The sequence below is a fragment of the Hesperophylax consimilis genome, chromosome 8, assembly GCF_061612785.1.
Source record: "Hesperophylax consimilis isolate HC1 chromosome 8, BYU_Hcon_1.0, whole genome shotgun sequence".
In the NCBI taxonomy this organism is placed as follows: Eukaryota; Metazoa; Arthropoda; class Insecta; order Trichoptera; family Limnephilidae; genus Hesperophylax; species Hesperophylax consimilis.
The window spans coordinates 29,754,666-29,768,988 of record NC_142843.1 but is presented as its reverse complement, the minus strand read 5'-3'; the positions used below and the strand labels follow the sequence as shown (position 1 = coordinate 29,768,988).

Genomic DNA, 14,323 nt, shown 5'->3' with positions numbered 1-14,323 from the left:
GTTTGGTGTAACTTTAAGTGACCAGCTCAGGCACGGGGACTCCATCAAAGTCAGAGTCAAGCTAGCCTCTCCATAACTGCCTACCCTGTACAAATCGCAAGTGCGCCCCACTTTTGTGTTTGGCTTCTGTAGCCCCAAAGTACTAGAAAAAACCCTTGACTGCGCAGAAACAGGCGGTTTTTAGAGCACAGGCGTCAGGTAGGAATGCTTTCCTTAATCTACCGTTATTACAGTGGACGATGCTCCGAGAGGCTAGCGTCATTGATCCATTCGGTACCGGTGCATAGCGGTCTTGAATTCAACAGCTTGGCTGTGGATCGATTTGCCTCCACACAACATCTTCAAAGATGACATAGGCCCTGAGGGCAATTATTTGAGTCGGGTCATATCAAGAGTCGGATAACAGAAGAATGTGAAAGAAGCAAGGAGTTTGTGCCAAGACAGCTATGTGGCGGTTCATCCTCTGGCGTATTCTTGCCGAAAATAGCGGTTAGATAGTTTCTAATTCAGTAACATCAACTTTGAAAAAGATTGCTTGGAATAAGGTTATATCGCGTAGTAGTAAATTTGTCAATCTGTGGGTTAGTTTCCTATTAGCTATTTCTTTTTGCTAATTTTGTGGGAGACGTAAAATATTTTGTGAAAAGCATAGACAAATTTGATAATAAATTAATAGTTTTAGTGGAAAAGGTTTTTATTCAATCTAAATAAATAAACATACATAGTGAAAAAAATGTTACCAACCCTGCAAAATAAACAGTCTCAATATCAAGAATTTTGGTATCTTTCAATCAGGTTAGTAAATATTATAATGTAAGAGAATATAAGTAGTGCACAAGGGATGAAAACTGGATTGGAAATTTTTCATTAAATATTCAGGTAGATTACACAGTAAAGCCTAATTTAAACAGTCCAGTATATTTGGCTGGAATCATCTACATTAAAAAAATGTTTGGCTTTCATTATTAAACACAATTTTGTCATTATAAAGGACGGGTTGTTTCGGAGAATTTGAACAATTCATCAAATTTCAACGTTCATTTTCAAGCTCTGTGAAAGATTTTTTCAAGTTCTGTTTTTATTTCAGTTTTGTCAAGCAACTAGCCTACAATGATATAGTAACAGAACTTGAATAGGACTTTCACAGAACCCGAAAATGAACGTTGAAATTTGATGAATTGTTCAAATTCTCCGAAACAACCCGTCCTAACACTATTAAAAAAAAGAAGAGATTATTTTACTTAGAATGAAATACATTTTTAATAAGTGCCTTATGACAGTTTGGCTAAGGACTCACGGAGCGATTTTTACCCGCGCCCGCTGCGGTGGCGGAATGGAGTTTTATTTTCAAAACTCACGAGACCGCTCTTTTTTGCGGTGACGCTTCCGCCGCGGTTGCGGTTACCGCCCGCAATCTTGGCGGTTGATTATCGCAAGACGGGCGGTTGCAAAACGGGCAGTTAAACGATCAGTTGAGTTCCACTAACTCGCCTGCCAACTAACTAACCGCGGCGGGCGTGGGTAAAAATCGCTCCGTGAGTCCTTAGCCTTTCCCAGCGATTCTTAGCACACTGGCCTATATAAATCTGGCACAACAGTTGATAGATGGATAATATCTACATGATATATATGTTTACACAAAATACATAGTTGTCTACAATATCCATGAGTTGCCATTTTCAATACTATGCTTTGGAATACTAGTTTAGTTAATAAACAGCAGACAAGAATATTTAAAACATGAGAATAAAATAATATCTTTTGTAATTCAACACAAACAATAATAAAAAATGTTTAGATAAGTGGATATTCAAATCAAATAAAAACATGTATTTTTAAATTAAACCAAATTATCTTGATTGCAAAAAATAGCCAAAACCAGGCAAACATAAGTTAGTGACGCAAAAAGCATTTTCATCCCATTTACTTAATTATAACACAGCACACAAAATACCCGAATAATATTTGGCAATACTTTTCAGGGCTAAGACTAATAATTTGCATAGTACGTATATGGCTAGAATAGTGCAAATACGAATTGGTTAAATAAAATGAACTTATATTTGATCAGAACATCACAATAATTAAAATGATTTATGCCATTGAAGTTGTGACATCTCACTTTTAGACGGTCTGGTAATCCTTGCGGATCGCCCTGGCCAGGGAGCATGAGAACATGATCATGGCAATCTGGAAAATAAAAGGTTAAATTAAATTTCTTTGCATAAAAAAGATTTTTGGAATCAGTTTTCGTTAAAATTATTTTTGAATTCTAGACGGCTTCGAATCAGCTGGTAGAATGACTCTCACCAATAGTTATCACAAAAAAAATGATTTATTAACAGACTATGTCCAAGTATAACACATTACATATTACACAAAGTTAATACAAGGAGAAATGATACAATATGATAAAAAATTACAGCTGTGACAAAAATAGGGCACAAAAAACAATACGAATATTGTAATATTGAATAATATAGTCAAGACAGGAACAATAGTACGAGAGCCCACGACCAAAATTTTTGTCTCATAGCAATACGGCCAAAACCGCATCAAATCGATAGATACGATTATCCTGAACTCGAAAATACCAATATCAGACATTTTCCGCGTAGCGTTTGATCTGACCGAATTTTCAAAATTGTCAAAGAATTTTACCGAACTGCATCATAGCAATATGTCTGATTTGCAGACTGTAGTTGAATGATAGTTCTGAGATACCGGAAACATATTTTTCAGACGTTAGTGGTGTAGCGCAAACCCGTAAAATCACTTAAAAAAATTAAAAATGAGACAAAAAAAATGTCTCATAGCAATACGTCTGAAAATCTTTTTTATTAGTAAATTTTGGTTATTTGATGCGAATAAAACAATTTTCAGACGGAAATGTGAACGCATTAAATTTTGAGACCGTTTTGAAAATGTTAACAAATTTTACCGATCGGTATCATAGCAATATGTCTGAAAATTGTTGGACATGATAAAATAAGTTGTCCACATGTGCAAAAAATTTATATCAGACAAATTAAGTGTAGCACCTTCTCTATCAGACAACTTTTCGATACTCAGATATCATTTAAAAATCGTATTGAGGCATCTTGAATTTTCTGTTACAAACCAATGAATACGTTGCGACCCTGAATTTATTAGATGATAATTAACAAAGAAGACAAGGGAGATTCTTGAATATCTATGAAGGCTGTAAATTAAAAAAAAAACATTTAACAGAGGCGTCGGCCAGGCGACTCCGAAACGTTATTTTCGTTTTTGGGAGTATATGCTACACTTAAAGTGTCTGATAACAGGTTTTTGGTAATCATGGCAGCAATACGAAAAGTTGAAAAAAAAAATTATCCGTATTGCTATGATACAGGTCGGCTAAATTTGTTGACATTTTCAAAAATGCGCTCAGGCTATATGCTACGCGCAAAATGTCTGAAAACAAACTTTTTCGAAATACAATTATAAAATCTATGTACATTTTCACTATCAGACGTATTGCTATAATACCGACTGTCTTTTTTTTGACACAGCAGAAATGGCCTCCCACGCAGTGCTACACTTTCGACCGTTACTACACACCTAGTCGGGTTCAGAATCATACAATCTAACGATTTTATAGGGTTTTTGTCGTATTGCTATGAGACATGGTTTTGGTCGTGGGCTCTCGTACTACAAGGTTTTGATGGAGTTCACGACTTCTGCCACATCAATACAAAATATTACTTGCGTAATGACTGACAGAAATCATTCAAATTTACACCAAAAAATTCAGGGCCCTGACTTGAGTTGACAAGTCTTGGCATTCTAGACATTGGTATTCATAATTTGTGGAGTGTCTGTCCATTGAGTGAAATCAATTCATTATTTCCGAGTCTACGGGATGGGATATTGAAATGGATGAGTTGCAATGAAGTAGGCGAGTAAATGGTATCGTTAATGATTTTGAAAATGCAGATGAGATCAAAGTCTTTCCGTCTTATCGTTTGTTCTAAAGAATAAAGGTTTAATTTTACTTTCAAGTTCATTATATGAGTAATCGCCACTTTCTAGCCCCAACCTCAAAGCAATTCCCCTTAAGAAGTGATGCTGTACATATTCAATATGATTAATGTGAACATCATAGAATGGAGACAAAATAACCCAGGCATATTATGATAAGGATCAATAAACAGTAAAGAATTTTTAGGGTAAATACAACATGTCCCAAAATCTAAAGGAAACCCTTTCAGGGGGTAATATGCCAGCTCACAACTAATCAGAATGTCTAAATATGACCTCAATAAAAAATCGCCAGTTTTAGAGATATTTGCACGGTTGTTTTTAAAATAGTAAAAGATTTACTACGTTTTATTTAAAAATATATATATATATATATGTGTTAGAGTGAGATAGATAGTGACGCCGTTTGACATAAACTGAATATATGCTTGATGCACATTTTGAATACGCGATGATCAGGATGACAATAATAACAGGATTTTGAGTTTTAACTTTGAAATTGATGAATTGTTCAAATTCTCTTAAACAACCCGCCCTAAGAGATATATTAACGATTTTATTAATGTGTTCACGAAAAGACAGTTAGCAATCTAAAGTGTCACCAAGATCCTTAATAAACATGATTTTTTTCATGGAATGCTTTTGGACAATAGATGAGTTTTAGTTTGTCATTATGCAGGGTGGCCACAAAAAACGGATTTCAAAATTCCCTGATAATTCCAGGTTTTCCAGGGCAGTTTCTATATTTTTCCCTGATATTTTTTATTTGGTATAAGGACATATCGTTCAAAATTTTAATTTTGAAACACGATTTTCATCTACCACAGAAAATTAGAACAGATACATAAATAAAGGGAATTCCGTCATCTAAAGCATTTATTATTTCCTTGCACCACAATGATCTATTCAAAACAAAATACACTTATTACAAATTTATGATATTTCGCCTGAAGACAATTTGTGTACAAATGAAAAGACCAGATAAAAATAGACAAATAAACAAAAGTAAGTATGTATTGACACTTTGTAAAAATGTTGATAATGATGATCTTTAAATTTTATTACGACCGTACTGGGTGTCCGACCCTTTTGACACATTGTTGTAACTTTGCTAGCTTTTTCTTTACAGATTTCGCACCTACATAGTATAGGGGAAAAACCAAAGCGGGTGGTTTACGACATGATTGTGTTGCAAGGGCTATTTACGAAAATAATAATAAAAAAATACCTACTAATCTAGTTTGTCTTTGTCGACATATCTTTTGTTACACACGCCGCAAGAAAGAGTAATAAAACACAACTTTGGGACTTCACAAATCGTAAATAACGAATTTCGTTTTATTTGTGGAATTCCCTGATATTTTAAGAATATTTTGAAATTCCCTGACATTTCCCTGATAATTCCCGGTTCGGTAAAATTCCCTGATAATTCCCGGTTTTACCGGTTTTCCAGGTCTGTGGCCACCCTGTTATGGGACAGATGATTTCGAAGGATTTCAAAGGAATTAAAGTTCTATAAACATAATTTTGTGCACTTCGGGTGGAGAAGAAAAATTGAGTATGTAATACAAAAATGAAAAATTGGTAACTTACCTCAATGATAGCTATTCCAGTAGCCGCCAATCCCAAAATCAAGGACTTATTCTTCAGCTGACCCAACAGTACAGTCAGGCATCCTGAGGGGTAAGCCTGTGAGATTTCACATTCGAAAAGGTTGGTGGATTCATTGAAAGGTACTTCGCGGCAGCAGGAGGATGGGACGGTGGTGTTCTTTGAGTCCTTGGTCCAGTCTGCGGGACCTTTGATTCCGCAGCATCCGAGCTAGAGTGATAATAAAGTAACCCATTATTGTCAGAGTTCCGTGCCCGACATCCAGATTTAATAATAATAATTTTAAGTGGATAGTACCTACTAATGCAGAATATTTCATTTTAATAAAATCTCTTTTCAAATGACTATTGTAAAAATAATAATTATTTATTGCACAAGGTGGAGGAATTTGGAACTGGTTTTTCAATATAATGCGCATTTAAACCTAGGGAAGGGAGTGGGGTGACCGGGCGAGGGTGTCTAGGATACGCCTGAGTTATCCTCCCAGAAATTTTCTTCCGCCGACAGGCCTCAAATTTTTATAATGTTAATGACTAATAACTTGACCTAGTCATAGTAATAATATTAATTTATTACTAATTAATGACTATTTCTTGGTTTTTGTTTATGTACAGTGACTTAGTTCTCAGATAAGTAAGTAGTCATGATTAATTTCTTTTAAATAAAATTTTATTCTGCTTATCACAAAATTCGCTCATGATGACCTAAATTACCGGCATCATCAATTTCATTATAAAGCAATTTGACTATATAGAAATTTCAAAATATTCAATGAAATGTCGAAACATTGATGTCATGTAATTTGAAGTTTGCATTTTCATAAAGCTATTGAAGTCATTTTTTAAAGGTTTCGAAGTTTACATTTTCTCGTATTCTCTGAATTTTAATATTTTAAATTATTGAATTTACTTTATCTTTGAATATGAATTAAGCGTGCCTGGTCCAATATAAAATTAAATAGGGTGCTGTACCTCATGCTGCATGATGTTCCATGTCTTCTGAATCTCCTTGTTGTCGGGATACTCATAGATGGTGGTGTTCAGACGATCCTCGAGGATGGATTCCAGTTCTCCCCTCTTCACATAGCTGGCTATTCCCGCAGCCAGTTCCAGAACGCACAGAACAAGCAAAAGCACCGAGAACTGTAAACAATAAAAGTAATATAAATTTTTTCATCCATTCAATTCTCATAAATTTTTCTGCTAAAAAAATGTTTGTATCATTTCTCGATCAATGAATGGCATCAACTAAAAATGTTGCCACTATTATGAATGCGAGTGATACAATTGGAGGTTCACCCAAGATGTTGCAAAAATGAAGACCAAATGGGTCCTATCAGTTTCTTTCTTTATTACTGTGCAAGTGGAAAACATACTGCAATTTAATAATGTTACTAAGCTCTGCTAAATTTCAGTTTATTATTATTGTGATAATAAACTGAAAAACAGCTGTTTCAGCATTCAAAACCGTAATTCAAATAAAGTCTGCAGTCAATCAGTTTGAAAGCGGTTTTGAACAACATCTGTCACAGTAATAATAAATTAAAAGTAGCAGAAAGTAAAAATAACATCATCAAATTTGATTTTTTAAATTTATATGAAGTTAGACAAATTGAGCACAATAACTACAATTATATGCTGCAATCCTAAATGAGATAAATTTCCAGTAATTCTGTAGCCACAGAAGTTATACTGATTTTCATATCATTAACTGGCTACAGAGCAGGTATTATTGTGTGATACAACGTGTCTGAGGAACAACTCTGCATTATGGAAATCATCCATTGTTCTTTTGGCACACAGATATAACATATTAATAGAGCAGACACATGACTCGTAAAACAGTTTACCATCGTAATCATCCGGTGGCTCTCCTTCATAGCACCGCAGCATCCTACAAAGGCGATGAGGAACACGAAGGCTCCAATGAGGATCAGGAGTCCCGGGCCCGAGATGAAACTGTACTCCACCAGTTGAGGGTCATTGAAGTACACCACTTGCACAATGACTCCCAGAGCCACTATGAACAAGCCCAGAACCTGAAACAAATTTGTACCATGTTCACATCGACCGAGTAGTATATGCATCGATGGATGTTAATTTATAATTTGTATTATGCGAGTTCACACGAGGACAATGTTGTCCTGTCTCAGCTCCGTGAACAACCTTAATCGCACAGGAGAGGGCAATGGAACAATACGACAATTCAACCGTAGTTCAAATGCAGAATGCTACGAAAATGGACACATGACGATGGGCGTTATGAACGACTTTGGGAAAAATATTATTTGTTTTATAAATAATAATAATAAGAATAGTTTTCTAAAAATGAATTTGGTTCGTATTCATAATATGGTACTATATACCATATTATGAAAAATGAATTTGGTTCGTATTCATAATATGGTATATAGTACCATATTATGAATACGAACCAAATTCATTTTTAGAAAACGAATTTTATAAAATATATTATGATAAAACTATACTAACAGACCGAACGATTAGTCATAATAGACCCGATATAGTTTTACATGACAAAATTAAAAAAATAACTTATATCATTGATGTCGCTATTCCAAATTCCTGTAATATTCAAAAATCTGTTAATGAAAAAATAAGAAAATACACAGATATAGGAAATGAAATAAAAAGAATTTGGCATTCTCAGACTATAAAAATATTACCATTCGTTATTTCGGCTACTGGCATTATACCTATCTCTCTCATTAAAAATTTAGGCGTATTAGATCAATCAAAAAATTTATATATAAAGATGCAAAAGTCGGTCATTTTGGATACATGTAGAATAACGAAAGATTTTTAAAATATTTATGTTGAGGGATCAGTAGGATTTATAGGCCCTGTTAGAAGTTCTACCGAGCCGAACCCTCTGATATGAAAATATCTGGAGTCGGTGAATTATTTTCCCATTTGATCTCTGGTGAGTTGACGTGTTGTTCTTGTATTGTTTTGTTGTTCTTGTATTTTTTGTTGCTTATATAATGCACTTACATAGTGTTGATTGACTAGATGATCATTTGTGGAAAAGTGTGTGGAAGGGTTTAGTTTTTCCTTTGGGGAAGATTTAACCCGGACAACAAAATCGGAAGTTTAAAAAAAGCATTTATATAGCGCAGTTTAGCATCATTTCACTTCAAGTGCGCTTTACTATAACAAACTTAAAAACGGTAATTTACCAAGATGTAAGTGTCAAGTTTTCTTTGCACTGTTTGTCCATATATGTTATGCAATCGTTACGCCATAAGCTATCATGTTTGCTACATATAGGGTTATCAATTTAGTAATCTCTTCCGGGTTACATTTAAGCGACATTTTCTACTCTGAAGTCGAAAAATAAATGTGAAATATGCTGTATGTATTGCAATGCATGACTCAAGTCTGGTTGCGATACCTACAATAACAACTATTGTTAATAATAAATTACTGAATGATCTCATTATATTTATAGCTTAATGTGGTAGTAATAATTTGCTCTGTTAAAGCTGTTTGTCTCTCTACAAAAAAATAAATAAATAAACTCATTATTAAACCAAATTATCTATACTAAACTGATAATAATTTGTGATTTAATATATATTTTCTTGCCACGGATGAATCTATATATGATGAAAGTTTACCAACCACAATACATTAGCAAAGTCTATAAATGCTACATATATTCAGATGTGTGCATTTCATATACACTGACTTTTTGAAATAATGGTACACAGAGCTCCGGGCCAAAAAGGCGCCTTTCTCTTTCATCGTGAATTTAATTAAAAGGTTGTTATATAAAAATAGATGTAATTTAGGTTTTGTGAAAAAATTATTTGCAATGAAACATGGCTGCAATATGGGGAGAATTAGTCTTTACGTAGGATTTGTTTCGGTTTTTTATACGGGGTTTTTATATTTTCGTCGTACCGGGCGAGGCAATATGGAAGTTGAGTGAAAAATATTTTGACTTATAAAAAATATGTTCATGTAGATCAAAAAATATCGATTCTAAATATATGAATATATTTCTATATTATTATTCTTAGAATTAGTTAAACGTTCTTGAAAAAGCATTAAATAGCAATAAACTGAATGCGCTCCACGATTGGTCGAAAGAATTCTGACGTCACATGTGTCGTGACTTGTACGTACAACGGATCACCTATGGTGCATCTCTTTCTATTACATGAGAGATGGTCGGTTTAGATGAGAGAGGTGTATAGGACAAACGTTTATTTGGGCCAAATCACAGCCGGTCGTGGAGTTAAAGCTTCCAAGTAAGTACCTATATCAAATTATTAATTGTGTTCATTTGTACGTTACGATAAATATAATACATTTTTACAGTATAATAATCATTGCGTATCTACCCATCTGACATTTCGCCATAACCACTAGTTTTGTGCAGGTATATTTATTGATTTCGCATGATATGATAATTATTCTCTACTCATTATAATATATATTATAATGTGGTGATGGCTTTTAAATATTTCATCTTTTGTTTACCATATAATAAGGCACTGCTGAAAACCAGCTGCATTCCCGGAGAAACCCCTTTGTCAATAGGATCTATGTGAAAAAAATAGCTCCCATCTATTGTCAAATATTTATGTAGGTATTTGTTGTTATTATTATATAAAATGGATTTCTAAAGATACATATTCGTATAATGCTTTATAATAATATGTTGTTTATTGCATCGCTTAGAAGTTTTTATTATTATACATGTCACATTACATGTGATTACACTTCAGGCCTCCGCGCAGAAAAGTCTCACAGTGAACTGGGCTGTAAACCGTTATTTTACTTTTGGTCTTACTTTTCTGCGCGGCGGTCAACAAATAGTGTCATCAATACCGTGCCGGGCGGGAAAAGCAAATATTCTAACTTAAAATATTAATTTAACTATGAAATCTTAATCAATTTTCTTTTTTTTTAATAACATCAATTCTAATAGACAATTAACATTGGTAAAAAAATTACTGGAATTCCTTATTGAAGAATTAAATTTTTTTCCATACAAAATGTTTAAGCGACGTGGTTCTCACAGTTTGAATGACGTCAGACCCACACCCCGCTTCTTACCGCTCGGATTCCGCTCGTTTTGGCGGGCTTAGTAAAATTTAAACTTTGAGAATTAATTTAATTATGAAACCAGACTTAAAAAAAAAAAAAAAATACCTGTATTTAAGTTTGAATGCGAACATTGATAAAAAAAAATAAAAAAAATGGACTCAACTTCCTTATTGATAAGAGGCATTTTTATGGGTGGGGATACCCACATAAAATGATTCCGCGAGTCTTAAGGTTAAACGCAACGCTCGTTGTATTCTACGTGTTCACAGATGGCGTTAATTAATTAATTTTGTTTAAATACGCTTTTGCAAGGTATTGCTTTACAGTATTAAGACAAATTATTTGTTTGCGCCCTCATATACGCAATATGAATATGAATAAATAGTTTTGTCCATATAAAAACTCAATTCTATCGAGAAAGGCATACAAATACAATATTGGATTGAATCATCGGTAAAATATTGTACTTGTGTGCCTTTCTCGAAAGAATTAAGTCTTTAAACGAACAAAACTATTGATTCATATTCATATTGCGTATATACGGGCGCAAACAAATGATTTGTCTTAATATTGTAAAGCAATACCTTGCAAAAGCGTATTTAAACAAAATTAATTAATTAACGCCATCTGTGAACACGTAGAATACAACGAGCGTTACGTTTAATCTTAAGATGTGTTTTTTAAGGAGTGAGACTTCAGTCCTGATGGAGTTGGGAAACCCTCATCAATTTGGGTGCTCCCAGGGCAAAATGTATGGCTTTATTTTGGAAAGTATGGAGTCTTTTCAAATGCGACCCTGAAGCGTGGGCCTAGATGGGACTTACATAAGGTATTTCATATAGCCATTTAATCCACCCACTTTTCCCCATTCAAATATCAATAAATATTAAACTTTACACAATCCAATAAATTGTTTCTAGGAATATTTTTGAATAGCACAGCATCATCATTTTATGCTATAGTATAAACAAATGCTTGGTTTATGTCACTTTACCTTGTAATCTATCCTATATCTATCGTAAATCTCAATACTAAAATTAATAATTATTTGCCAAATTTTTGTAAAATCTTGATGTTATCTGTATTACGAGGCAGATATTATCTTGATTTTCACAAATAATATTGATGTTTCTGCTATCGTTGTTTTATTATTCAAAGTGATAAAATGTATTTAAATAACCTTTGATAGTGATATATAACAAGATCCCTGACTGCATGGAGCTAGCAGAACAGGGGATTTTCACTGTTTTTTTTAATTCTTGAAAAAAAATACAAAAATAAAATATTTTATTTTTACGTTAACAAATAAATACTCTATAACAATTCAAAATGTGCATTTTCGATTTGACGCCAACTATCTAAACAGATGTTGGCATTTTCTATGTAATAAATGATGCCAGTTGGAACCGATTCAGAAGGTGGGGGTTTAGATTGTTTTTAAAATCAATAATTATGAATGAAAATATTAAAGTAACACATTTTTAGTACAATGATCAGAATCAGAAAAATAAACTTTAAAACACACACATATTTTTAACGGTACCTATTCATAGCTTGTGAAAATACCCCATTATGGCGACCTTAATTTAAAAAATGTTGAGAGATTGAAGGAAGTGGGGGAGGGGATAAAGAGGAAGGTCACAAAATACCAAACTATTCAGATCTGGAGAAATCAGAAACAAATCAATAAAGACAGATAAAGCAATTTTGATTTGTAATGGTGGTGTCTTAATTCCAGAACAATATTGAGTAACTTCCACCCTAGAACGAGGTGCAAATATAGGTGCCTCGTTGTAATTCAAATTGATTTAAATACATTCTTATTTTTCACTGGCCTAGTTCCGAACCTGCAACCTCTCTGGATTCAGAGCCAAATAGTTAAATTGCAGAGTTGTACGGAATGGATGCCCATTTCACATTAATGTCTAATTTTAAGTATACATTTGCAAACCGAAGAACGGGCTGAAGCACTGAATTATAGAAAAGGAATGAAGCAACCGCAAACGGTGCAAAATGTCGCTTGGGATTGCTTTGCTCCTTTCAGATAATTTGTGGTTCAACTCGCGCTTCTGTTCAGGAATGTATACGCATCATGAGGGTGTCTCAATAGGCAGGTAGTGGTACAAAGACCAATTTTTGTGGCAGGGAGGATAATATAAAAATCAAAAATAATGTTTTAAATTAACATCATTAATTAATCAACATTTTTACACTTTTAAGAACCAACACGATTTGGTTCAACAAATGTTATTAGTCAACAGGTCAGTGCATTTCATAATATTTACGGACATGGGGCAAATTACCAATAAGTATATATCATATTAATAATATTATATAAATAATATCCTACATCACGCCCATCATGATTTAAGGGAAAATGGGTTTAGTTCAACCTAAATCCTGAACGCCATTGTAAAGGAAATATGATTAATAAGTCATGAGTTCAGAAATGTGACTCATCTGTTATCGGTTGACGCCCGGCAAACAATACGGGATTAATAAACATAGCTTCATATTATAAAACAAGCAAGAAATAATTCAATAGGTGACTATTTAAAAGAATCCTACAAATTTGCACTATAATCGCTTGAAACCGCATTCTTATTTTCCACGGTCCTCGGGCTATGTCAATTACTGATTCATTGTTATTCTTTCATCATTATAGCGCAATATGCACAATAATAATATTATCATTTACCGCTACTGCGTAGAAATTTTTGGACTTGCTTTCTTACGAAAGGGTGGGCCCGCATTGTAATATTATTAATTCTGAATGGGTAATGGGCACTGGGTACTGGCTACTGGCAAGTAATGGCGAAGGGAAAATTTGTAGAAATACTCACGGCAAATATGGTGCTGAACCAGAACAACACGCCAAACTTGAGGCATCCTCCCTCGATCACCATTTTAATATAGTTTTGAACAATACGGACAATATAAAACTGTTTGAAACTACACCAACTCAACAGTTTCAACTGCGCAAATAACAGCAAGCAGACAGCTGGTAAAATCACAAAACGGCAATGAAATTAGCAATTTTCAAGCGCATTTGTCTGACCATAAATATACCAGTCCTGTGTCTGACCATGTCACAAAACAATAGCATCAGTGTTGCCAACTCGATTTTTTAAATAAAGCCAGACGTCACCCATAAAGGAGCCAAAAAAGAGCTAAAACCCTGTATACCCAAATTAGGACCGAAATTCGCCATAAAAAAAACCGGTTAGGTCTTAAATTGTCATTTTTCGTTGTTGACTTTTGTAACCAACTTCCAAGCCATTTCCGAATTGGTAGGCAGAGAGGATGGACCGCCAAACATGTCGGTCTTGGCACACACTTCTTGTCTAGAAAATATGTCTCATTCACATTCATACATATTTTCTATTTTTCTGACTCTTGACATGGCCCGACTCAAGTATCTGATTCATTTGATCGTGCCATGTATTCCTTGGGCATCCCTGACTTCGGCTACCATTCACATTAAAACAACGAAAAAATGAGCGAAGCTAAAACACTTTCTATTGTAGCTGACGGCCTAAATTTAGAGTTAAATCTAGCTCTAAAGGAGCTGAGTTGGCAACACTGAACAGCAAAGATTACATTGAGCCGTGGGTAGGTTCATTTATGAG

The 14,323-nt window shown here is 34.0% G+C and overlaps 1 protein-coding gene across 1 annotated transcript; it reads right to left on the bottom strand.

The window, feature by feature from the left end:
• Positions 1–676: 676 nt before the first annotated feature.
• LOC149421846 (CD63 antigen-like) lies at positions 677–13,749 on the bottom strand. Its single transcript, XM_089634577.1, has 5 exons — positions 13,538–13,749; positions 7,466–7,654; positions 6,588–6,758; positions 5,599–5,826; positions 677–2,190 (listed from the first exon to the last, which is right to left on the bottom strand). Exons 1-5 carry the CDS (start codon positions 13,598–13,600, stop codon positions 2,125–2,127), a joined length of 717 nt encoding a protein of 238 aa, XP_089490703.1. The 5' UTR covers positions 13,601–13,749; the 3' UTR covers positions 677–2,124.
• Between the last annotated feature and the right edge of the window lie 574 nt (positions 13,750–14,323).

What these genes read in the sequence shown, in the direction of transcription:
- LOC149421846 (XM_089634577.1), bottom strand. Translation starts at nt 13,600, where the DNA reads ATGGTGATCGAGGGAGGATGCCTCAAGTTTGGCGTGTTGTTCTGGTTC. An exon ending in GGTTCAGCACCATATTTGCC is followed by an intron (nt 7,655 to 13,537) that starts GTGAGTATTTCT and finishes AATTTGTTTCAG; the next exon opens with GTTCTGGGCTTGTTCATAGT. An exon ending in GCCACCGGATGATTACGATG is followed by an intron (nt 6,759 to 7,465) that starts GTAAACTGTTTT and finishes TATTGTTTACAG; the next exon opens with TTCTCGGTGCTTTTGCTTGT.